The sequence below is a fragment of the Rhinatrema bivittatum genome, chromosome 11 (assembly GCF_901001135.1).
Source record: "Rhinatrema bivittatum chromosome 11, aRhiBiv1.1, whole genome shotgun sequence".
Classification (NCBI taxonomy): domain Eukaryota; kingdom Metazoa; phylum Chordata; class Amphibia; order Gymnophiona; family Rhinatrematidae; genus Rhinatrema; species Rhinatrema bivittatum.
Genome location: NC_042625.1, coordinates 42,910,621 through 42,937,244, shown reverse-complemented (window position 1 = coordinate 42,937,244; position 26,624 = coordinate 42,910,621). Strand labels below are relative to the sequence as shown.

General features: G+C 43.4%; 1 protein-coding gene across 3 annotated transcripts in view; it reads right to left on the bottom strand.

Moving 5' to 3' along the window:
• Positions 1 to 26,624, bottom strand: part of SFSWAP (splicing factor SWAP) — a 235,710-nt gene that overhangs the window by 83,136 nt on the left and 125,950 nt on the right. For all 3 annotated transcript variants that reach the window (XM_029571586.1, XM_029571588.1, XM_029571587.1), the window contains one exon: positions 3,940 to 4,130. In XM_029571586.1, coding sequence (XP_029427446.1) covers positions 3,940 to 4,130 — 191 coding nt within the window. The remainder of the gene's footprint in view (positions 1 to 3,939; positions 4,131 to 26,624) is intronic.

The window sequence follows — 26,624 nt, the reverse complement described above, 5'->3', positions numbered from 1 at the left end:
CTGCTCCTGGCACTATGTAGTGTCGTAGACTAATATGGGGCTTTAATAAGAACCCAAAGCATGGAGCACTGTGTTTAGGCGAGGGCATTACGTGGAGGTGCTATGTCGGTATTGACGGTGTCGATGGCGGCCGAAGCGGCCTCAAGGGCATTGTCAAAAAAAAAAAAATATATATATCTCTGAAAACCGTCGATGACCCGGGCAGAGCAAGGATAACAGTGATGAAAGCACCGATGGCATCGGCATAGGTATCTATGGAAACGATGTGGCATCGAGAAATCGAAAAACATCACTGGCATCAGAAAAAATAATGCCGGCATCAACGGAGTCGATGACCGCATCGATAGGAATGTCGAAGACATCGATGGAAACGATGTGGGCATCGACAGCATCGATGGATGGAGGCGGGCGCCAATGGCATCGATAGAATTGACTTGGGCACCAATGGCGTCGATGGCATCGACACCACCGATGGAATTGACAATGGCATCGATGGAAAGGACACTGGCATCGATGGAAGTGCCCTGGGCGACGATGGCATCGATCCGGGCATCGATGGCACATACGACACAAGGGTGTGCATCGATGGCATCCATCCGGGTAGTAATGGCATCGATGAAACCCAGGGAAAAATCAGTGCCATGGATGAAAAACACGGATGGTACTGATAGAATCGATGCAGGGATCGATGGCATGAATGTACCGCGGGGGAGAGGTACCAATGGCATCGAAGAATGCAGGACGGTCTGGAAGGGGGTACCGATGGTAGCAATGGGGGCATCGACTGCGCGAGGGTACCGAGGAAATCGAAGGACCTGGATTCGACAGAAGCCCTGGCGGCAACGGAAACCATGGAAATCCCTGTCCCACTAGCGCTAATAACCAGGCAGAGTGTCACAGAGGGACCCTCGCAGGCTATGTGTGGCTAACTATGAAAACATAGGGAGAGGGAAGGCCACAGTCGGTTGGCAGGCCAGGGAGGTGACAGGAACAGACTGAAAAACAGGGCATAGTACTCACCGAGCGTCGAATAAATGTACGCGAAGGGAGACCCGTGCAGGGAAAAAGTGTTTGTGAAGTAAAAGTTTAAGTGTTTCCGTAAGGAAAAGTGTTAGAATTTCTCACAGAGCTCCTAATCGCTATGCTTACTGCAGAGCGGAAAAAAGAAGACTGTGGGAGACACCTGTGGTCACAGGGATAATTGTAGGCTGAGCATGCTCAGTGCCTTCAGTGTGCCAGTGTCAGTCAAAGCTTTATAGAAACTTTGACAGAAAGGTTTTCCGTACAGGGCTCCATCCTGTGATGTCACCCATATGTGAGGATTACCACCCTGCTTGTCCTGTGAGAAAACACTTTACCCGCCGACGTGATATCATGAATGTTTGAATTTCTCTGTTTTTCTGTGGGACCTCTATCCCCAAGGCCAAAAGTCCCTGCTGCAGAGAGTTCATTCTCAGCTTTCTAACTAGTTGCTTATAGCCAATCTCAGCCCCTTCTGCAATTCAATATGCAGTCAGAAGAGAAACTGACATTTATCAGCCACCTTTTTCTTACAAAAATACTCATTTTTGGCTGAATTTTCAAAGGCCTACACGTGTAAAAACTGGGGTTTATGCATGTGGCTGGGCCTTGTGCGCACAGCGCACATTTTATAACTGACCCGGCCACGCATGTAAACGCCGGTACACACACAAGTGCCAGGCCTCTTCAAAGGGGCTGGCCGGGGGGCGGGGGCAGTACGGAGGCCAGCCGGGACAGCAGCCATTAGCCGCTGTTCCAGGGAAGCATGCCCCGGCAGCTGGCCAGTGTGCGGAGATTACTGCTGCTCCAGAGAAGCAGTAAATGATAAAATAAACAATTTTGGGGAAGTTAGGTTAGGTTTAGCAGGTGGGGAGGAGAGGGGAAAGGGAAGGAAGGTTAGGCAGGGGAGTAGGGAAGTTCCTTGCCAGTCTGCTCCTTAACTGAAGCAGGCTGGGAGGGAACTGGGGGAGGCCCGGTTGCATCGCCACATGTATTTAGCAAACATTTGCCCCCGCCCTGCGTGCGCAACCCGCACATGTACGCGTGGATTTTAAAATCCGGTGTGCATGTGCATGCGGCCATCAGATTTTATAACATGCGCACGCCAGCGCGCACGTTATAAAATCGGCGCGTCCATGTACGCGTGCCAGGAACCACGTGCTCCTTTTAAAATCGACCCCTTTATTTTTGCAAAACAGTGCATATTGCTGCTTGGCAATAACATTAATATCTATTGAAAAGATGGGTGGTAGCTGAGAAAAAGACTGCAGCTAGTGCATTCAAATTAAAGTTTCAGAACTAGTTTCCACACCTTATCAAAATAAGCTAGTTAATGAAGTCTAAAAAACTCAAGCTGTACAAGATATAATAAGTATCAACTGCCTACATACTTTCCTTTGCAGATGGGTCACTCAAAGATTACTTTTTTTTTTTTTTTAATTTCATATACACTTATCTTGCAATTGCAGTCAATATATAACAATGCTGTGTGCACACACACAGCTATAAAATTTTCTGGGAACGAGTGCTCTATTTAAATATTGTGATGGCAATCAGCATCTATTCAGTGATTTCATAGGACAGGGCACATAAAGGATGACAAGTGCTTCTGAATATAAAAACAACGTTGCTTAAACTGTAATTAGGCTCTACTACTAAAGCAATGGGTACTCAGGTCATATACTGTAGCACCATGTTCCACTTTTGCGGTAAAGCAGCTAAATGATGAAACCTAAGCACACACAGTGGGATATGCTTAGCAGTCACTATCTTAAGCAGCAATCCCAAAGCTCATAACAGAAGGTTAAGTAGCACTAGAATGAGAAGAATGTATACCAGAATGACGTGAACTTGTTTCAACCTTGGCCTGAAGGCCCATCTCCAGAAATATGCTCTTGTGTAAACGTGTGTGCTGTTCACACAGGGACAGCACTGCTTATAGATGTCACTCTCCAAAGGCAAGTGGCTATAGAACAGGATAAGGACTCTCGACTTTCACAGGTTCACATCCTGCCTCTGAGTTACACTGGGCAATTTATTTCATCTGATTTTAACAAGCAGAACTGAGCAATACTAATTAGTCCAATATTTACCTCTCTCGGGCTGGAACAGTTACAGTTCAAAACAGCAAAATTGTATATTATGGACTCAACTTAGTCAAAGGTTTTCGCTACAAGCACAAATTAGCAAACAACTTTTGCTTGTATCCTGGGAATAATATAACATTACAATAACTATCAAAAAAGCACTATAACATGGTTAAAGTTTCATTGTGCCTGCTTGAGGGAAGAATTTCAAATGATTTTGAACTACTAAGTCAATCCCACACTGTATGTGTAGACCATGAGAAATATTAAAAATATGAACACTGTTTCAACAAATTAATAATGCGTGTTAATCTCAGAATTAAGGGGCCTATTTCTAAAAGTTTTCTCCCATTGTGTGTCTATGGGAAAAATGCTTAGTAAATAGGGCCCTAAATTTGGAGGAAATAACACTAGTAAAGAGACAAGAATTGTTGACTCTTTGAGCACCTACTCCTGTCCACTTGTCCTCTCAGTTTTGTATTATCACAGAGTTATGACTGGTATGGCAACATTATTTTCCTGACTGACCTATCAACCATAATCATTTCAAACACAGAAAGCAGACATAGGGACATATTCTCATGGCAGCATTTTCAGATTATTATTACTTTCCGACTGGCCTCAGTTTCCCAGACTTCACAGACACAAAGCACTGCTGACAGAGTCCTGGCAATAAAAAATTGCTTTCACTCAAGAAATGTTTCCTTGTACCCATTACAGAACCAACTTTAGGGACTCAGGCAAAGGTTTCATGCTGTTTCTGGAATGCTTGTGGCATTTCCTTCTATGCAATTAACATCGTTCCCTAAAACGGAATTCCGCCTTCACTAACCTCCACGTTAAAAGTGTTCTCCTCCACTCTGGCAGACTCCACATCCAGCAGGGGACTCTTCAGAGTCTGCAGGAAGAGAGCGGCTTTCCGCTTGCGTTCGGCCTGCAGCTGCTTCTCTTTCGATTCTTTGGAGGCTTGTGCTAGCTTCTCCCTGGCTGCTGCTGCCAGCCTGTCTTCCAGCTTTTGCTTTGCTTAAAAAAACAGAAGGGGAACTACATTTACACCAGGCAGCTTGAAATCATGCACAGAGGATGCAAACACTCCAAGTCCCTACAAGTCTACTGCACAGAATCATATCTTCCAATGCCACTTATAAAATATCAGCTATTGATTCATGAATGCTCGGAGAAAATAGGGGGAGAAGGAGCATAAAAAAAATAGATGTAATACAAAACCAAACTCATGGAGATAGTTAAAAAAAACACTATTAATTAAAATCCGGGGGGGGGGGGTTGAAAGGGAAAATACTCCTCCCCCTCGTGGGCACCCATGTACTGAACACTGTTTACATAGTCAATATTAAATCTATCCAGGATATGAATCTATTTATCACAGATGTGAGTCCTTGGGCTGTGGCATGGTTGACGCAGCCTAGCAGGTGAACCTACTAGGCCCACGCTGACAGCTGGTAGACTCGCTCTTGCTAGGACTGGAACTAGAGCTTCACCATATAGGCTTACAGAAAACCTCAAGAAGGCATAGATGTGCTCTTTTTAAGGGCCAAAGGCTATGGATCTTTCCAGATTTATTCTAAAGCAACACAGAACTGTAGAAAGAAATGTCTTAGTATGAGACCTGAAGTATTAGCTTTGGGTGCTATTTGTAATATTAGATTTTCATATAGATGTTTATTTTTCCTAAATGGTGTTAAAAACCTTTTTTTTTTTTTTTTTATCCTATCTAGTTATGAGGTTTTCTGGATGCCAGGGGTAATTTTGCCTTTTAGGTCTCCTAATTATCCTTTTCTGGGGCATGTTAGGTATACACAATGGGGGTCTTGTCCAGGTGCCTTACATTTCCTTTTGTAATTTCAATATGTTATATTTTGGGCCTTATCTCAGGCCTATATTGTTTTCTCTCCCGTTACAATGGTCTGTATTAGTGCAAATTATTCTTTATTTAGTTGGTCTTATTTTGCTTGTACCTATTTCTTATTGTTTTTTTACACCTTTTTCCTTCTCAAATATGAGTTTTGTGTTTGATGTAATCATTTAAATTAATAAAATATAAGTTAAAAAAAAATCTCAAGGTATGCTATAGGAACAACCCTTCATTTGTAGAGATGGTAGGAGGAAAAAAAATCAGCTAAATGAGGAAAATTAAATGTCACAGCATGGTAGGAGGTGAATAGATAATGAGTTGTTTACACCCCTTCCTAATGCTAACATATTACAAAGGCTAAATCATTTTCATTAAGGAGTTGGTTGCAAATAATGGAGTTACTCACACCCCCTTAAAGGCCATGCCACTATGATGATCTACTCTCCTCAGCGATGAGGATTTGGGGGAAGTAATGGGAAGCCACATGAGATGGAACAATTCAAAGAAGCAGTAATAAGTCTGAGGGCAGCTGAGGGTTACCTGAGAAGAATTAACACCTGGGATCATTTAGGAGCTCACCGATATAAAGAGGCCTGACAAAACGTATGACCTATATAAAGTTCCACTGTATGCAAATCTATCAAATGCATATTCACTGAGGATATTCTAGAAACCTAGCCAGTCTGTGGCTCTCAAGGACCAGAGTTGGTCACCCCTGAAATAGCAATGATCCAAAAAGGAATGGAAAATAAAACAGAAAGCAAAATTGCTTACCTTGTAATAGGTGTTATCCCAGGACAGCAGGATGTAGTCCTCACATATGGGTGACGTCACTGACGGAGCCCTAGTGCGGGAAAACTTTCTGTCAACGTTTCTAGAAACTTTTGACTGGTCCTGTGAGGCCACTGAGCATGCCCAGCATGCTAAAATAATAAAATATAACATTCCGAATTCTGCGGGGTGGCGGGTGGGTTTCGTGAGGACTACATCCTGCTGTCCTGGGATAACACTTATTAAAAGGTAAGCAATTTTGCTTTATCCCAGGACAAGCAGGATGCTAGTCCTCACATATGGGTGAATAGCAAGCTAGAGGCTGAGTCATTTTGTAGTGAAGCAACAGTGAAGTATTGTTGGTGAAAATGAGGCAGCCGAAGATCACAGCAGATTGGATGTAGAAGGAGTTGGGATTAAACTGGAAACAAGTTCTGTAAGACAGATTGTCCATAGGCTGAATCTTGTCGTCCCTGCTTGTCCAAACAGTAATGAGCTGCAAAGATGTGAAGAGAACTCCATGTTGCTGCTTTACATATATCGAGAATTGGCACTGAACGATAGTGTGCTACTGAGGTTGACATTGCTCTTACTGAATGTGCCTTTACTCGCCCTTGGAGAGGAATGCCTGCTTTTTCATAGCAAAACTGTATGCAATCTGCTAATCAATTGGATAGAGTATGTTTACCCACTGCTTTACCTGGTTTGTTTGGATCACAAGAAACGAACAGTCGAGTGGATTTCCTATGGACTGCAGTGCGGTCTAAGTAAAACGCCAGTGCACGCTTACAGTCCAAGGTATGTAAGGCCCGTTCCCCTTGGTGAGAATGAGGTCTTGGAAAGAATGTGGGTAAAACTATGGATTGGTTCAAGTGGAATTCCGTAACTACTTTGGGAAGGAATTTTGGATGTGTACGGAGGACCACTTTGTCATGTAGGAATTTGGTATAGGGTGAGTACGTGACAAGTGCTTGTAACTCACTAACCCTTCTAGCTGATGTAATGGCTATGAGGAAGATAGTCTTCCACGTGAGAAATTTAAGATCACAGGAATTCATGGGTTCGAATGGAGAACGCATGAGCCTTGTTAAGACCAGATTAAGGTCCCATTCTGTGACTGGTGGCCGAAATGGTGGTTTAAGTTGAGTTAAACCTCTCATAAACCTGCTGACAAGGGGTTGTATGGATATTGGTGCATCTCCCATCTTGTTATGGTAAGCTGAGATTGCACTTAAATGTACTCTTACAGATGGAAGTCTGGAGACCAGAGTCTGAAAGATGGTGTAAGTAGTCTAAGAGAAGTTGTGGGGCAGGAGAAGGGATCAATACTCTTTTGCCTGCACCACAAAGTAAACCTTTTCCATTTCGAAGAATAGTTTTTTCGTGTTGAAGGTTTACGTGAAGCTATATGCACTTGAGATACATTAGTTGAAAGATTGAATGGTTGTAAAATCAAGCTTTCAACATCCATGCTGTCAGGGATAAGGATTGAAGGTTGGGATGGCACAACCGACCCTGATCCTGAGTTATGAGAGTGGGAGCTACACCCAGGCGAATGGGATCCCTGACAGAGGTCTAGAAATGTGGGAAACCATACTTGTCGAGGCCAATACGGGGCTATGAGAATCATAGTCCCCTTGTCCTGTTGTAGCTTCACTAGAGTTTTTGTTATGAGTGGTATTGGAGGATACGTGTATAGAAGGCCTGAGGTCCAAGGACGAGCAAAGGCGACCTTGGCTGGCTGGTTCTTCCGTTTGTATAGAGAGCAGAATTTTCTACTTTGTGATTCAGATGTGATGCAAAGAGATCTACTGTTGGTTGTTCCCAGCGTTGAAAAATCCTGGTCACTACTGAGGGATCCAGGGACCATTCGTGTGGTTGGAACTGATGACTGAGTCGATCCGCCACTACATTGTGAATGCCTGCCAGATAAGTGGCTCGAAGGACCATGGAATGGTTAAGGGCCCAGCCCCAAATCTGTGCAGCTTCTTGACAAAGGAGATACGAGCCCGTACCTCCCTGTTTGTTGATGTACCACATGGCTACTGTGTTGTCCGTTTGGATAAGAACAGTCTTGTGTGAAAGGCAGTCTTTGAACGCATGAAGTGCATAACGTATAGCTCGAAGTTCCAGAAAATTAATTTGAAATGTTGCTTCGAGCTTTGTCCAAGTACCCTGGGTTTGGAGATGGTCTATGTGAGCTCCCCAACCTAAGGTGGATGCATCTGTAGTTAAAGTTATCTGTGGGACTGGTTGTTGGAAGGGTAGACTCTTGCGCAAGTTGTCCTTGTTCACCCACCAAAGTAGAGAACGCTGCAGCTGGTGGGTTACTTGAATTGGAGAATGCAGTGGTTGAATGGCTTGGATCCATTGTGATCTTAAAGTCCATTGGGTTACCCTCATGGCGAGCCGTGCCATAGGAGTGACATGAACTGTGGAGGCCATGTGGCCTAGTAAGATTAGAAACTGATGAGCCATTGCTTGTTTCTGTGAATGGATCAAGTTTGCCAATAGGGAAAATGTAGCTGCTCGATCCTGTGGTAGAAAGGCCTTTGAAATGATGGTGTTCAATTCTGCTCCTATGAATTGAAGAAGATGAGATGGAATGAGATGGGACTTTTGATAATTGATGAGAAAGCCCATGGAGTAAAGTAGAGTAATTGTTCGACTGAGAGAAGCAAGAACTCTTTGTTGAGAGTGACTTCTGAGGAGCCAGTCGTCTAGATATGGGAAGACATGGACACTTTCTTTGTGTAAGTGTGCTGCTATTACTGCCAGACATTTGTTGAATACTCTGGGAGCAGAGGCAAGTCCGAATGGCAGTACTCTGTACTGGAAATGTTGATGACCTACCATGAAGCGCAGATACTTGCGATGAGGAGGGAATATTGGAATGTGAGCGTAAGCGTCTTGAAGATCCAGAGAACAAAGCCAATCTCCTGTTTGAAGAAGTAGAAGTATGGTGCCTAATGAAACCACCCTGAACTTCTCTTTTTTTCAGAAATTTGTTGAGATTTCTGAGGTCTAGGATGGGACGTAGGCCTCCAGTTTTCTTTGGAATGAGGAAATAACGGGAATAGAATCCTCTGCCCTGCTGAGTCCGGGGTACCGGCTCTACAGCCCTGGCTTTCAGAAGGGTGGATAATTCTATTTGCAATTGAATTATGTGATTGTCGCTGAGAGAGAGAGGTTTCCGAGGAGAATCTGTTGGAATTGAGAGGAAATTGAGTTTGTAACCTTGAGAGACTATGGACAGTACCCATTGGTCTGTTATGTTTGTCCAATGATCGTAAAAGTAGGATATCTGGCCTCCTACTGGTAGATCTGCTCGAGGGTTGAGGAGATGGATCTGTTCTCTGGTTGTGGCCTCAAAACCCCACAGTTGGTCCAGTTTGAGGCGGGGGCTGAGGTCGAGCAGTTCTTGTCTGCCTGGACTGGGAACGTTGTTGCGGCCTAGTAGACTTGCCCCTCAATGCTGGAGGGTAGTAGCATCTCTGTCGGTAGAATGGACATCTGGGTTCACAGCGTGTAGGATGGCGAGAAGGCTGTGCAGCAGGTTCCTGTGGAACTAGGGATAGTCGTCGCAGGGTTTCTGAATGCTCTTTCAGTTGTGCCACAGCGTCTTGGATTTCTGAACCAAATAGGTTGTCTCCAGCACATGGCAAATCGACCAGTTTATTTTGGACTTCAGGTCTAAGATCAGAGGCCTTAAGCCATGCCCAACGCCTAGCAGCAATCCCTGAAGCTGCTGTCCTGGAAGCTGTTTCGATGTTATCGTAAGCAGCTCTAACCTCATGCTTCCCAGCTTCAAGTCCTTTATGGATGATGGTCTGGGCTGCTTCCTGGTATTGCTGTGGTAAAGATGTAGTGAAGTCCTGCATCTGTTTCCAGAGATTCCTCTGATACTGAGTCATGTAGAGTTGGTAGGAGGAAATTCTGGTATTTAGGATAGCTCCTTGATATATTTTCCTACCCAGGGAGTCTAAAAATCTATGATCTTTCCCTGGGAGGCGAAGAATGTGGATGTATTCTCTTTGACTTCTTCTGGGCAGATTTCACTACTACTGAGTGATGAGAGAGTTGCGATTTTTGATATCCAGGAATAGACTGTACCAGATACGTAGTGTCCATTTGTTTATTTACAGCAGGTACAGAACATGGGTGCTCCCAGAGTCGATGTTGTAGATCTAGGAGGACCTCATGAATAGGTATAGCTAATACTTGCTTTGGAGGGTCAACAAATTGGAGTACCTCCAATGTCTGTTGTCTGGTGTCCTCTTCCGCAACCAGCTTGAAGGGTATGGTATCTGCCATATCGTGAATGAAGCTGGTAAAGGATAAATCCTCTGGTGGAGACTTTTTCCTTTAGTCTGGAGGTGAGGGCTCCGACATAAAATCTTCAGATGTATTTGTGTGGGTATCATCCCAGGTGTCATTTGGATCACCCCGATATGGAGATAGTGGGGAGGATCTTGGTAGATGATGGAACCCCGAAGGTCCTGGTAGCGGATCATCAGACGGTATGTCTGCAGAAGTGTCCTCTGATGGTTTTGAGGAAAGGCATCGACCACTTTTTCTAATCTGTGCATAAGAAGTTGAAAAAGTGCCATTTCTGGTCGTTCCGGGTTCCCAGTTGGCATCGGCATCGACGGCACAGGGGTTGGCATCTGTGATGGCATCGATGGTTGCCCCAGCGGAGGTTTCAAAAATTTTGACGGTATCGGCCTCAATGGAACCGTCTGTATCAGCGTGAAGATCGGTGTCGATGCAGGGATTAACTTCGATGCGGACACCAACTTCGGTGTAGGCACCGGCATCGGTGATGACACCGTCATCGGTATGGTTACCGGCATCGATGCTGAAGGCACCGGAGTAAGCTACTGTTCCTTAAGTGTCTGAAGGACTGCTTGTCTGATAAAATCAGACAATTCCGGCGTTACAACTGGTGAAGGCAGAGCAGTTGTACGCGGTGACGGAGGCTGCGCTGGCATATCATCCACAGAGCCCTGTGGAGGTGCAGCAATCTGCGTCTCTTGTTGGACAGGCCCAAGCGTTGAAGGAACGGGTGTTTCCTGGGTCCGTGGCCGCTTTGCGCTCGATTCTCCTGGGGAGAGAGGTGATTCCGATGCCGATGGATGTCGGTGTCTATGTCGATGCTTTGAGCAGTGTTCGCCGACTGATTTAACTGATGCTATCGACGACTTCGGTGACTGAAGGTCCCCCGATCTTTTCGGACGGCGCTTTTTGAAAAGTACACGCTTGGAGACCCCCGCCGGAGACGATTTCGTCGAAGTCGAGGGAGATGGTAGAAGTTGCAGATGGAACAGATGCTCCATCTTCTCCTGGTGGGCCTTCCTCCCTTTCACTGTCATCTCTGCACATTTCAGACAGGAATTGACGTCGTGTTTCTCACCGAAACACATCACACACTCGAGGTGTGGGTCCGTAATTGACATCGTACGGTTGCAAACGGGACATTTTTTAAATCCCGTAGCCATTTTGTATTGACAGCTGTCGATGACAAAAGAGAAAACTTGAGAGAAAAAAAGTTTTACTCTGAGAGTAAAATGAGACACAGATTTTACCCACCAGCCGGTGGAAAACAGAAAGAGAGATCTCAAGTGGGAGAATTTCTGAGAAAAATATATGACTTTTAGTCACACAAATTTGTGAGGGAACTCACAAAGGCTCCTAGTCTGCGATGCCTACAGCAGCGAGGAAAAACGAAGACTGGAGAGAGACCCCTGTGGCAAAAAAATATCATGGCATGCTGGGCATGCTCAGTGGCCTCACAGGGCCAGTCAAAAGTTTCTAGAAACTTTGACAGAAAGTTTTCCCGCACTAGGGCTCTGTCAGTGACGTCACCCATATGTAGGGACTAGCATCCTGCTTGTCCTGGGATAAAATATCATCTGTATCGATCTATGGTCTGCCCGTACTTTTGCGTGCAGTTCTGGTCGTCCCATCTCAACAATGACAAAGGGGATGAATAGCTCCATTATGATGAGAGGTTACATAGGTTAGGGCTCTTAGAACATAAGATATGCCATGCTGGGTCAAACCAAAAGGTCCATCAAGTCCAGCATCCTGTTTCCAACAGAGACCAAGCCAAGTCACAAGTACCTGGCAAGTACCCAAACATTAAATACATTTCAAGCTACTATTGCTTATTAATTAATAGTTTATGGATTTTTCCTTTAGAAATTTATCCAAACCTTTTTTAAACTCAGTTTACAACAAATCATAGAAAGTACTTTTTCATGTGAACATAATCAAGCTGTGGAATTTATTGTCAGAGAAAGTAGTCAAGTCAAGTAACATAGCAGGGTTTAAAAGAGGTTTGGACAAGTTCCTGGAGAAAAAGTCCACAAAACATTAGCAGCCAGGCAGACTAAAACTACTGCTATACCTGGGAGTAACAAGAAATAAATCTACTTTTTGGGATCTGCTGAGTACTTGTGACCTGGACTGGCCACTGTTGGAGGCAGGATGCTGGGTTCGATGGACCTTAGTTTGACCCAATATGTTCTAAAGAGTGGAATATCAAGTGGAGATAAATAAAATAAGAACATGCCATACTGGGTCAGACCAAGGGTCCATCAAGCCCAGCATCCTGTTTCCAACAGTGGCCAATCCAGGCCATAAGAACCTGGCAAGTACCCAAAAACTAAGTCTATTCCATGTTACTGTTGCTAGTAATAGCAGTGGCTATTTTCTAAGTCATCTCAATTAATAGCAGGTAATGGACTTCTCCTCCAAAGAAACACTTCAACTTAAAAAGCTCAAATCATCATCTAGGCTGAATGCTACCCATAGGTGTATAATACTAAACTATTATGGTTTATACCCTTATGAGGCAGGGTAATAATGTTTTCAAGTAAAACATTCTCCATGTTTTCAGGATTGGCAGATGTCCAGGGAACATCTGTTTTCTTCCCAGAGACATTTCATGCCTCTGTGAGGCTCATCAGGAAGCCTTGAGTGGTAAAAGTCTTTTTAAGGGTTAGATGGTAGCTAGAAGTCACAGATATTTTGAGACAGTGAGATTGAAATAATTCTTTAAAGTCTGACAATGCTATTCATATATACGTCTAGATGGAGGAATAGACTACTTCAGTTTTAATTTAGACCTTGCAGAAGTAAAATATAGATAAGACAGACAAATTATAGAAAGTGAGATACCTGGAGATTACTACAACAAAATAATATTCCCTATTTTTCTAAAGGAAACTAAAAAAAAAATCGCTAGACAGTCTAAAAGAACATTGTGAACTAAAGGAGTGGGTTATCTACTAGGCGGCCTATTTAATTTAATACGATTAACTGCCTTTTTGAAAATGATTCACCCAAGGCAGTATACAGCAAGTTAAACTGTGAATAGTGCATAAAGGAAAATTGGTTCTTACCTGCTAATTTTTGTTTCTGTAGTACCACAGATCAGTCTAGATTCCTGGGTTTTGCCTCCATTCCAGCAGATGGAGACAGAGAAAGCTTTGCTGAGACTGGCATATAACCAGGTGTGCCACTTGCTGTTCCTCAGTATTGACCTGTACCCAAGCCAAAATAACGCTAAAGCTAAAACAAACACCCCCCCCCCCCTAATCTGTTCCTCCAAACGAGCAGAAGAATATGGAAAAAACACCTTAACGGGAACAATCCTTTTCAAAATGAAAAACAGTAGAAAACCTGTGCCCTTCTTCATTCTATTTACAAGAACAGAACAGATTGAGTGGGCTCTCCAATTCTCTACCCCTCAGTGGGCGGGACTCTGCACTGATCTGTGGTACTACAGGAATGAAAATTAGCAGGTAAGAACCAATTTTCCTTTCCCTGTACATACCCAGATCAGTCCAGACTCCTGGGATGTACCAAAGCTTCCCTAAACAGGGCGGGACCGTGAGAGTCCCACTCAAAGTACATTTTCACCAAAGCCCATGGAATCCCAAGCCTGAACATCCAAATGGTAATGTCTGGTGAAAATGTGCAACGACTTCCAAGTAGCTGCCCTACAAATCTCCTGTGGTGACACTTACGGACATTCCACCTATGATGCCGCTTGTGAATGAGTAGAAAGAGCTCTCAAACCATCAGGGACAGAGCGACCTTGACATATGTAAGCCGAACCTATCACCTCTTTCAGCCACCTCGCTATTGTGGCTTTAGAAGCTTTATATCCCTTCTTTGCGCCACTCCATAGAACAAAAATATGATCGGATAGTCAAAAGCTATTAGTGACCTCAAGATAGCTTAGCAAGACCGTTCTTACATCATGCAACAATCACAACTCCCTCGCATGAGGCGAAGACACATCCAGATTTGGAAAAGCCGGTAGCTCCACAGACTTATTCAAATGAAAAGATGATACCACTTTAGGAAGAAAGAAAGGAAAGAACTGTTTGCAAAGAGACCCAACATTAGATCTGAGATATCACATTAGTTTACATTCAGCCACTGTAGGTATTTCCCTATCCCCAGAAGGCTTACAATCTAAGTTTGTACCTGAGGCAATGGAGGGTAAAAGTGACTTGCGCAAGGTCACAAGGAGCAACAGCGGGACTCGAACCCTGGTCTCCTGGTTCATAGCCCACTGCTTTAGCCACTAGGCTATTCCTCCTCCCTACATCATCTGCAATCCTCAGAAAAGGATCCCTGCATGAAAGAACCTGTAGCTCCGAAATCCTCCTAGCAAAACAAATCGCCACCAAGAACACAACCTTTAAGATAAATCCTTCATATCTATCCTCCAAAGCAGCTCAAATGGCATCTTACACAACCCCTTGAGAACCAAGTTAAGGCTCCAGGGGGGGACACAACTTCCTCACAAGAGGCCGCAAATGCTTCGCCCCCGCCCTCCCCCAGAAAAAACACACCACGTCTGGGTGTGATTCTAGGGCTGCCCCCTGAATCTTGCCTCAAAGACAGCCCAAAGCCACCACCTGGACCCTGAGGGAACTGAAGGCCAAACCCATCACCAATCTCCATTGCAAAAAGGCCAAAGCTTGCACTATGGTCGCACGAGTAGGATGAATTACACACCAGGAGTCAAAGTCCTTCTACATTCTGAGATAGGCCAAGGATGTTGAAGTCTTCCTAGCCTGTAACATAGTGGAAAGGACATCCTCAAGGATAACCTTTACCCCTTAAATGCTACCTCTCAAAAGTCAAGCCGCGAGACAGAAGCGAGCCACTTGATCTGAAAATATGGGGCCTTGATGCAAGAGGCTGGGAGGATGAACCAGACGCAGTGGTCCATCCACTGCAAGATTTATCAAATCCGCAAACCAGGGGCCGCCGAGGCCACTCTGGCACCACCAGAATCACCTCTCTTGGGTGAATCTCTATTTGTCACAATTCCTTGCCTACTAGCTGCCATGGCGGGAACACATGCAGGAGAACCTCCTGTGGCCATGAGAGAACCAATGTGTCGACTCTTTCTGTCCTGCATTCCCTCCTGCGACTGAAGAAGCACGGGGCCTTGGCATTTCCTTGGGTCGCAATCAAGTCGAAGCAGGGAGTTCCATTTGCGATGGATAAGCCTCATTGCCTCGTATGACAACTCTCACTCCCTGGGATCTAGCTGCCAACTGTTGTAACCACCATCCAGTCTGGAATCTCAAGGCTACACTCCTGTTCAAATGGTCATGCTCAAGCCACCATGAGAGACTTGACCTGGCTGCTTCCGTTAGAGGTAACCGGAGATGAAACTGCTCAGACAACGGATCCCATCAGGAAAGCAATGCACCCTGCAGTGGCCTCATTTGAGCAAATACCCAAGGCACCAAATCCAACTTGGAAGCCATGGAACCAAGAACCTGTAGGTAATCACAGACTCTGGGAACCACCACCTCCAACAAGCTGCGAACCTGCCTCTGCAGCCTGTTAATTCGCTCCTTGGTAAGAAACATTCTTCCGATCCTGGTGTCAAAACGCGCCCTCAGGAAATCCAACACCTGAGAAGGGATCAACTGACTTTGACAAATTCACAACCCAACCCAGAGATCTTAGCCGCTGCAGGACCACTGCCACTGCCTGACTGCAAAGGGCCTTCAACTTCACTCCAATAAGCCAATTGTCAAGATGGGTGAACCAAAATGCCCTCTTTCCTGAGAGCCGCTGCTGCCACCATGACCAACACCTTGAAGATCCTCGGGGCCATTGCCAGACTGAAAGGTAGAATGCAAAACTAAAAATGGGACCAGAGCACCATGAACTGGATAAATCTTTGATGATCTGGTCAGACTGCTATGTGCAAATAAGCCTCAGTCAAAACTAGAGAGGCCAAAAATTCCCGTTTGCGCATGGTAGCAACCACGGAATGTAGGGTCTCCATCTGAAACAGAGGGATCCTGAGAGCTGCTATTCACTTTCTTCAGATCCTAGATTGGGCAGAAGGTCCCCTCCTTTTTTGGGACCACAAAATAAATGGAGTACCTTCCAGTTCCCTTTTCCTCCATGGGAACTGGCACGATGGCTCCCAGCATCTGTAAACATCGATGGTCTCCAGAACCACCCAACTTGCTTGTGTTTGTGCTAGAAGATTCCATAAACACGTCTTTTAGCGGGCAGGCAAATTCTTTTTTTTTATAATTTAATCTTTATTGCTTTTTGCATTAATTACAGGAAATTTTTCAATGTATATCAAATTTCAATCAAGTGACATACGACTATCCAAACATTAAGAAAACAGAATTAACCTATAAAGGAAAGAAATAAATTATGATATCACCTGATCATATATACATTGAAATAACAAATTTAGGAAATATTAGGAGACCAAGGGTGATTATAGCAGATAATAAAAGGAAATCTTAAACCATCAAACAAAAAAAGCTGATTCACTGTGAGTAACACCAACAATACACCTATTTCCAACTACCTTAGGATTTTCCCTAGGATTGCGATGAGGAATCTAAGTACGCAATTGCTCTGGATCTGAAAATATATACTTTGCATCACCACAATATAGTAGGCAACGACAAGGAAATCGTAACATAAAACGGCCTCCTCTCTCTACTACCTCATTTCTAAAAACCTTTTCCGTTTTATTTATGTCATTCTAGCAATATCTGGAAAGATAAGAATAGGATGGCCAAAGAACTTCATTTTTTGAAATCTAAAATACTGTTTTAAAACATTATCTCTTTCCAATCTTGAAGCAAACTGGACCAGTAGTGTAGCTCTCAAATCAATGTCCATCTCAAATGATTTTTCCAGAAAATCAGTTATGTCCAAAGTTTCTTCCCCCTGTTTTTCTTGTTGTTTAACATTTTCATTCTCAGCAGATCGTTGTATCTGATAATACACTGTTGTTATAACTGGAATTTTTTCTATCGGGTACTTTAATATGTTCACAAAATAACTCTTCAATAAATCCATAGGAGATTGTAATTTAGTTTTGGGAAAGTTCAAAAAACGCAAATTTGCTCTCTTAGCCTGATTCTCTTGAAATTCCATTTTATTCTCAAACAGTCTTTCCGACTTTATAAGATTTACTTGCACTTCTTCCAGTTTTTTCACTTTTCCTTCCAAAATTAAAGTTCTTTTGTCAACCGACACTAACATTTCTTCCACTGTATTCGTTTTATTCATAGCTTCTTTCACTGTTGAAGTTAAGGTGTTAATAGATTTCTGCATTACGATTAGAATATTCTTTATTTCCTCCAAGGACGGAACGAGAGCAGAGGTAGTATTAAGAAGAGAAATATCACTCATCGCTACTCCTACCTCCATAAGGCCTTCACCACGTTTCTTTAGATCTTCCGGGCGTTGTTCAGCCATTTTCTCATGATCCCTGGAACCCGCGGAACCTAATCCCACCGGGTTTACCAAGGAGAGTTCATCTTCTCCTCTCGGGCATCACTTTTATAAACAAAGATTTCTCAAATAAATCCATATTTGATATTCTTGTTGGTGGTTCTGAAGCCGTTGGATATCCTGGGCTCAGCGATGTCTCCAAAGTCAGGGGGCTCAGCAGCTGCTCCATGCCTGCCCCAGCGACATGAGCTTCTGGGTCAATAGTCGGCGTTCTTGCGAAAGCAGCTTCGATCTTTGTCTGTCGTAAAGAATCTGGAGTAGAGGTAAGCTCTCACACCTGAGCTTTCCTCTTAGTGTGTGGCATGTTCAAAATAGGCTCAAAGGAAATTATTCTTGAGGTCTAGCTCAAAGAAATATTCAAAGACCGAGAGCCGCTATCCCGCACGTCCTCACAGCTCAGCGGCCATCTTGGTCAAACGGGCAGGCAAATTCTAAAGTGTAACCTTGTCATATCACATTTAGGACCCACTGATCCATTGTGATCTTGGCCCACTCCTTTTAGAAAAGAGTCAATTGACTCCCTACAGCTGGCACCGAGGAGTGGACCAGCCTAGATTCATTGTGCAGACTTGGGACCTGGGACTCCCTGGCCAGAACCATCCCTGCTCGGCCTTCGACCTCAAAAGGCTTGGTCCCAAAATTGCTGCCTGCCAGATCCTTGTCTCTGGGCTCTTCCTGTAACCAGATTTGGATGAAAACACCAATTCATCCGGAAGTGAGGCCACAAGGAGAAGGTACCTTATGGCTCCCTTTAGTTTATCCTCCGGCAGCTTATGTGACTCATTCTTGCCCAGATGCTTCACCAGCTCCTTTAAGTCCTCTCTGAACAACAGTTTTCCCTTGAAGGGTAAAGCTCCTAACTGGGACTTAGACCAAACATCCGCTGGCCAGTTCCGCAATCAAAGGAGCCACCTGGCCAACACTGCCAACATCGTAGTCCGTGAGGACGTTCTAATGAGGTCACATAACGCATCTGCTCCTTAGGCCAACATGGCTTCCCGCTGCTCAAGACTGCTTTGTTTCCGACTCTGACATCATAACCACTGACCCCAGCGTAAACCAGCCCGAAACATGAAACTGCTGCACACTGCAGCTCGAATGCCCAGAGCAGACACCTCAAATATCTTTTTGAGATGGACCTCCAACTTCCTATCCTGCATGTCCTTAAGTACAGCAGAACCAGCCACCGGAATGGTCGTCTTCTTGGTGACAGCAGACACCGAGGCATCCACCTTTGACATCAGTTACAAAGCCAAAGTGTCCTCTGGCAGCGGATATAATTTATCCATAGCTCTGCCAACCATCATCCCGGTATCCGGAGTTTCCCACTCTCGGAGCACCAGCTTCTTCACAGACTTATGGAACGGGAAAGCCTTAGTGGGACTTCTTAAACCTTTCATGACCAGGTCTACCTCTTCATGATAGATTCTTCACTTGGTTCCTTAATACACAGCTCCTTAAGGACATGCGGAATCAGGGTCCACAATTACTCTCTGTGGAAAAGGCGAACCACCACAGTCTTGGCACCACCCCTCATCCAGGTCTTGAAGGTCCGGGGAAGCATTTATGCCTGGAGGGTGGACTGCCAGAGACTCAATGATGTCCGACACCCCCCCCCCCCCCCGAGGTCTCGTCCGCATCTACCGACAGCGCTGCCTGGCCCAGGACTCGCCGAACCCTGGTTGACACACCTGCCTGTGTGCGCTTGGGCTGCTTGGCCTGCCAAGGTCCCTGCAGGTCCTCAAGCCTAGGAAGGCCGCCCTGCAGCCCTTCTGGTGAGATAAGCCCTGTGCAAGAGCAGCACAAAATCCGGAGAAAACCCCTCTGGGTCTTTAGGATCCTGCCCCAAGGGATCCTCCTCCTCTCCAGACAGAGGTTCCCGGGCCCCCCGAGGTTCTGAGGATCTTCCAATGACTGGTGAGAGTGGTGGATGAAGAGCTCCCACTCCTGCTACCTTCTCAGTTGCCACCTGAAAAGAATTCAAGATGGCCACCATCCCGCTGAAAATGGGAAAAGGGTCGCCTGCCAAATCAGCATCTCCCACTTCTTGTGGCTGCCTGAGGCTAGCACACTGCCACCATCGGCGTTCCTGTGCTGCCCTCTCCCCCAGAGAGGCAGCGGGAACAAAGGCCACCCTGAACAAGACACATGCATGCGATTCTCCACAAGCCGCACAACGGCTACCACACGGCATGGCTGCTGAACAAGCGAACACGCCGGGGAGCCATGCCGCCGACAGGACACCTGGCGACCCCCCTGGATGCCGTGAAAAGCCCTACCACATGAGCTGAGCCAAAGCACAAATAAAAAAAAAAGGGGGGGGCTCTTTTAACTTTAACTAACTGCCAAGAAACAAAAAGAATAAACACCTCCCTGAAGACGGGAAGCAGGCTCCAGGCATCCTCCTGAGAGGGGGAAGGGATCTGGTACCACCAGTATTCCCCCTCCGGCAAAGAAAAGTACTGAAATACCAAAGGGGTTACCAACCCCCTGCTTGTTCTCCTCCCAACCAGAAGGGATGGCCCCCACCAGGACCTGCCAACCTTCTGGGAGGAACTCCTGTTGAGCTGAACTCTACCTTTCCTTTTTCTTTTTTTAAATACCTATCCTAAGACTGCAGGTTTTGCACCACCAACATCTGCTGAAGACAAATACTGAGAGGCTGCAGGTGGCACATCAGGTTATATGCCACTCTCAGCGAAGCTTTCTCTGTCTCCATCTGCTGGAAGGGAGCAAAACCCAGGAGTCTGGACTGATCTGGGTACGTACAGGAAACAAGCATATGTATCTAAACAACTAAAAAACCAGTACAGACAAATTGCACGTCATATTGGTAAATAGTTTAAAATCTAGCATACAAATATGGTCATAAAAAACCTGGAACAAATAAGTAATCTAGACTTTAAAATCAGCAATGAGAACCGTACGATAAATAACGTCTGAAAGCAGACTACCGGGTAAGGTCCAGCTAGCAGCAGTCACCATATATGCGGCAGCTCTCTGCAAGTGTGTGCGTGGCTTGCAGTCAGTGCATGTTACACTAAAGGCCTTGCAGAAAAGCCAGGCTTTCCCCTGCTTCCTGAAAAAGAGGTAACTCCCAGGTTAGGCAGAGCTCTTCTGGTAGTAAATTTGGGTGTGTGTGTGTATGGGGAGGGGGCGGGAGGCAGGGGGTCTTCTAATTAGATGACCTGCTGCTGGCATGTGCAACTGCTAATGCTGATTACAGCAACCAATCAAAAGACAAGCTTTTGAAAATGTTAACCTGTGTGTGTGTGTGTGTGTGTGTATCTAAAGAGAGAGAGAGAGAGACACACACACACATGCAAATTATTTACATATATAAGCCCTACATTATCTTGTAAGCACAGATTTATTAAACTGAATGATTACCAATTCATAAAACAGATAAATGCAAGCATGAGGCACTGATTTAATCACTGGAACAAATTGAATGTAATGTATTCTATTATTTTGGCATCAAAGTGGAAATCAGAATGTAGCAGTTAACTTATAATGTGATTAGAGAAGAGAAAAAAAAGTTGCAATTTCAGAGATGCTATTTTCACCCAGACCTTTTTGATATTTTAATAAAACTTTCAGATCTGAAAAATTGAAGAAACCAGCGTTCAAACAATTTAGATTTCTGAAGCTTTCAAGATACCAGCTGAGGAAGACCAATGATTTTCTCTCTTCAAGTTCTCAACACAACAGCAACCTTTCAACCATCGAGCTGAAAGGGAATCATTTTTTTCAATGTTATTCTGCATCATGATAGCAGAAGGCATTCTATGAAGATATTAGGTGGGGGATACATGAAACAGCCTCACAATGCAGGCAGTAGAGAAAAATAAAAGTCCCAAAATTTAAGAAACCATGGGCAACAGCAAAGAGGATCTTTGGCTATAGGGAAACGAAGGTAATGCTGGAGGTCAAGCAGGATCTGTGGTATTGCAACAGAAAGGAAAAATAAGAAGGTTAGATGAGCCTTATAGGCTCTCTCTGCCGTCATAGACCATGGCTCTATGATACAATATCTATCTGCCTCCTTTTAAGCTTCAGATTTCAAATATTTTACCTCCCAGCTGTATTAAAATCATGCCTAAAAATTCCCCTTTTGAGTTTGGTTTTAAATCTTAACCCATGGCTCTCCATGATCATACTTTTACTGATTTTAACCATGTCTTCTATAATAAATACATTTCCTGAAGACTTGTCTTATTTGAGCATCTTGACTAGAGTGTAAACACCAAAGAGCAGGGACCGTCTGTAATGCATATCTATACAGTGCTACATGGAGATGATGGAGGAAGGAGGAGGATGAGGAGGAATAATAATAATAATAATAATAATAATTTGAGATGGATATCTGCAGGTTCCTAGTTGCCTAAAAATTTCCTGGTGCCTGCTATCTGTTATTGGCCCAGGCCAGAAGAGAGCTGCCACCACTATGGTGTGCTCAGTCTTGAGGATCTGCTCTTAAGAACATAAGAAATTGCCATGCTGGGTCAGACCAAGGGTCTGTGTGCAAGGTGTTGCACATAGGGAAAAATAACCCTTGCTGTAGTTACATGATGTTGGGTTCCATATTAGGAGCTACCACCCAGGAAAAAGATCTAGGCATCATAGTGGATAATACTTTAAAATCGTCGGCTCAGTGTGCTGCAGCAGTCAAAAAAGCAAATAGAATGTTAGGAATTATTAGGAAGGGAATGGTTAATAGAACAGAAAATGTCATAATGCCTCTATCGCTCCATGGTGAGACCGCACCTTGAATACTGTGTACAATTCTGGTCGCCGCATCTCAAAAAAGATATAGTTGCGATGGAGAAGGTACAGAGAAGGGCAACCAAAATGATAAGGGGGATGGAACAGCTCCCCTATGAGGAAGGCTGAAGAGGTTAGGGCTGTTCAGCTTGGAGAAGAGACGGCTGAGGGGGGATATGATAGAGGTCTTTAAGATCATGAGAGGTCTTGAACGAGTAGATGTGACTCGGTTATTTACACTTTCGAATAATAGAAGGACTAGGGGGCATTCCATGAAGTTAGCAAGTAACACATTTAAGACTAATCGGAGAAAATTCTTTTTCACTCAACGCACAATAAAACTCTGGAATTTGTTGCCAGAGAAGGTAGTTAGTGCAGTTAGTGTAGCTGGGTTCAAAAAAGGTGTGGATAAGTTCTTGGAGCAGAAGTCCATTAATGGCTATTAATGAATTATACTTAGGGAATAGCCCCTGCTATTAATTGCATCAGTAGCATGGGTTCTTCTTAGTGTTTGGGTAATTGCCAGGTTCTTGTGGCCTGGTTTTTGGCCTCTGTTGGAAACAGGATGCTGGGCTTGATGGACCCTTGGTCTGTCCCAGCATGGCAATTTCTTATGTTCTTATAAGGGTCCATCAAACCCAGCATCCTGTTTCCAACAGAGGCCAAATCAGGCCACAAGAACCTGGCAATTACTCAGGTTTTGCTGTGGAGAACCTGGGTCTGCTCCCTGTGAGCACAGAAAATGGGATGGAATGAGAAAAAAAATAGAAACAAAAAGTAAAAAAAAAAAAAAATACATTCAAAAAATTAAACACACACACAAAACCCTAAGCCAAAAAAAAAAAAAAAATAGCAAACATCAACCAAAAAACCAAGCAAAAATGAAGAAAGAAATCCCAAGCACAGCTAGGTGAAGAAAGAAACCACACAATATCAGTGGCAGGATTGATAATGTGGCATAGAGGATAGTGGATCCATAAAGTATAGAGGATGTGAATGAAGTGAAGAGGCATGGGGGCGGCTTGCGGGAATGATGGCTACTACCTGGAGATTAATATCCTAATTAAATAAACATACACACGGTTAATGCGAGTCCAACATTGCTCTATGCTTCGACGGCAAGAGGAAATGGAAAAAAAAAAAGGATTTGCATCCACAAAAAAGCAGGGGAGTAGCTTGCTTGATACAGCAGTTACTACCCCAAATCAAATTAGCCTGATACTTCACTTTCAATGATATCCAGCATAGTTTCTCTGCTTCAACGGCAGGGGGAATGATGAAAGATAATTTATATTCGGACAACAACCAACAAGGACTGAGTTGCACAGGCTGGATAAACATGCATGGGAGTAGCTTGCTATGACGGCGGTTACTACCCCTAAACAATTAGCTAGATACTTCACTTAGATGCAGCTCCAGCACTGCTAACTACATCAATGGTGGGGGCGGAAGGGAAATAGAACAAAAAGTCACTTACAAGGGACAAGAGAAACAAACAAAAAAAAAAAAAGTGAAAGCTTGCTGGGCAGACTGGATGGACCGTTTGGTCTTCTTCTGCCGTCATTTCTATGTTTCTATATTTTTCTATAAAAAGCACTAAAAACGTGGCTATTTAAATTAGCCTCTGAGAAAACCACTTAGAAAGAACTGGATATTTGCTTTTGAGCTTGATTCCTACTAGATTATTCTAAAAAAAAAAAAAAAAAAATGTAATTAATTAAAAGAGATACAAATTCTCTGTTTTTATCATGTTTTCTATTAAGGTATTTTTTTTTTATTAATGTGATGATGGCAATTTTTTGGTATTATGGATGTTTTATTTGTAAGAAAGTACAACAGAGAGAATGTGTGTAAATCAAACATCAAATTATTTTTAATCCACTATCATCAATTTATATAAAAGTGAATTTAAGTCTAATGTACAAAATTACAAAAATATATATCATTCACAAAATGTCAAAAGAAAACTCTTAAATTCTAAACATCGTTAGATGCATCACTTAACCCATAAAAATCATATCAAAACATTCAATCAAACTCACCACATTCACCATTCCGTACCATAATCACACTCACTACAATAAAAAGACATCCAACGATGCAATACAAAACACTTTGCAGAATACATAAATTAATTCACGACGAAAAAGCAGAATGGCTGAACACATCACTACATGTTCATGTCCCACATAGAAACCTGAGATCTGCTAACAAAGCACTCCTAACTATCCCCTCCATTAAAACAGCAAGACTGACCCAAGTCAGAGAACGGGCTTTATCGTTAGCCGGACCAATACTATGGAACATCATGCCCTTCGAAATGAAACTACAGAGAGATTTCAAACTTTTCAAAAAGTTTAAAAACCTGGCTTTTCAAACAAGCTTTTTATGAAGAAAACGGAGAAGAGTGAAATAGGAAACCTGGCAGCAGTACATCAGAACGCAGCACCTCTTGTTTGCACAACAGGTGTGTTTTTTTGTTTTAAACAAAATATACTTTCCAGTAGTTATACATGCAATTAAGACTGATAAACGTAGAAAAGGACAAGATTTATAACACTTTACAAATAGTCTTTATTATGAAACTATGTTACTGGACCTTAACGGCACTTCCTATAGATAGTATTAACTTGTACATTTTACCAAAGACCTCACTGTAAACCGTTGTGATGGTATACAACTTAATGACGGTATAGAAAAGATTTTAAATAAATAAATAAATAAACAATGCATATAGACTTTTAAAATCCAACATCTAGCTCACTAGAAAAGAATATATTTAAGTCATTGGTTTTTTTTCTGGGATCTAAAATAAGATGTTGGACACTTCAAATAGCTGTGAATACAGTAAATACTGTTCACAAATAAAGTTGGTATTAACTACACTGAAGAAAATGTAATTTACTGCACCATCACTGGTTCCTTTGGTCCAACAACTATTTTTCTCTTTTACAGTGTACCTGAGGCCTAAGACACATAATCTGGACCAAATAAAACAAAGAACATACATATATTCAGAATGGACTTGGTTCTCGAAACTAGAGTTTGCAATAATTATGCTGCCTGGGGAAAGGGTTTTTAAAATTTTTTTTTATCAGTTCCCTCTTCTTGGGAAGGCGCATGCTAAATCAAAGCATTAAACAACAAACTACTTGTTTCTTGGCTCTATTCCTCACTGCTTTTTGTTTTATTCATGGTCTTTTCCTTCCAAAAGCATTTCATTTTTTTGAATTCTGCATTCAGTTTGGAATGAAACAAATGCAATCTTTCATATTCTTACATATTGATTTTAAAACCATCTTCTCCTCCTCCTTTGAGATTACTGTTCAGTTGTTCATTCTACACTAATACCTCAACCAGGAGAGGAAGGTGCTAGCCAGGGGCGGATTCCGGGTAAAGATCAGCCTGGGGATTTTCCACCCAGGCCGGCCCAGGAAATACCTCATGGTCTGCCGAGCGCAGCTCTGTCGCGGCCGCGCTCGGCAGACCACGTGACCAGAGCGACCGGCCCACCGGGGGATGCCCGATCCCCCGATAGGCCAATCAGCCACTGGTGCTAGCCCTGCACTCCAAACTGAGAAAAGATCCACTGTGGTGAAAAATGATTAAAAGCTTTCAACTCCCATACCTCAAAATGCAAACCATAAAGGAAAAGCGGAACCTTAGTAACTTTACTTGTCCTAACTGTGTAAGGCTTACTTGAGTCCACAGAGGATATGGTCTTAAAAATGTTACAAGATCTTTCCAAAACTTCCAAGAAAGGATCAAAAATGAATAATAATGTAGGTCAGCAAGATTGTTATGTTTTGGTAGAGCTGGTGAAATCTCTACCATTCTGGTGATATCTTGCCTTTGAACTTCTAAACTAAAAGCATCTACCAATAAAATAATCTCTACCAAAAATGTAACAAAAACTTTTTACTGTGACTAAAGTTCAAAATGAATGGTACATTACAGATACATTTTCCCAAAAAACACAACAAAGAGAAATGCTATGAATAGAGAAAACATATCTAAGTATCTGATATAAATCATTCAGCTATACCTTTTATCATTTACAGTTTGCAACAAATAATTGTATAACACAGTTCCTTTAGTTTGATCCACCTGAACCATCAACATAACTGCTAAAAGTGCCGAAAGAAAAAAATCATTTTCAGGGGCAGATGTGTCACTTGAATGCTGCAAATGCTGTCCTTTTAACTAAATAACAGAATAGCAGTGGGATCTGGCATGCAACAATTCTAAGAGGATAACCATGTTAAGCAACAATCTAAATGCATTTTTAAAAGGAA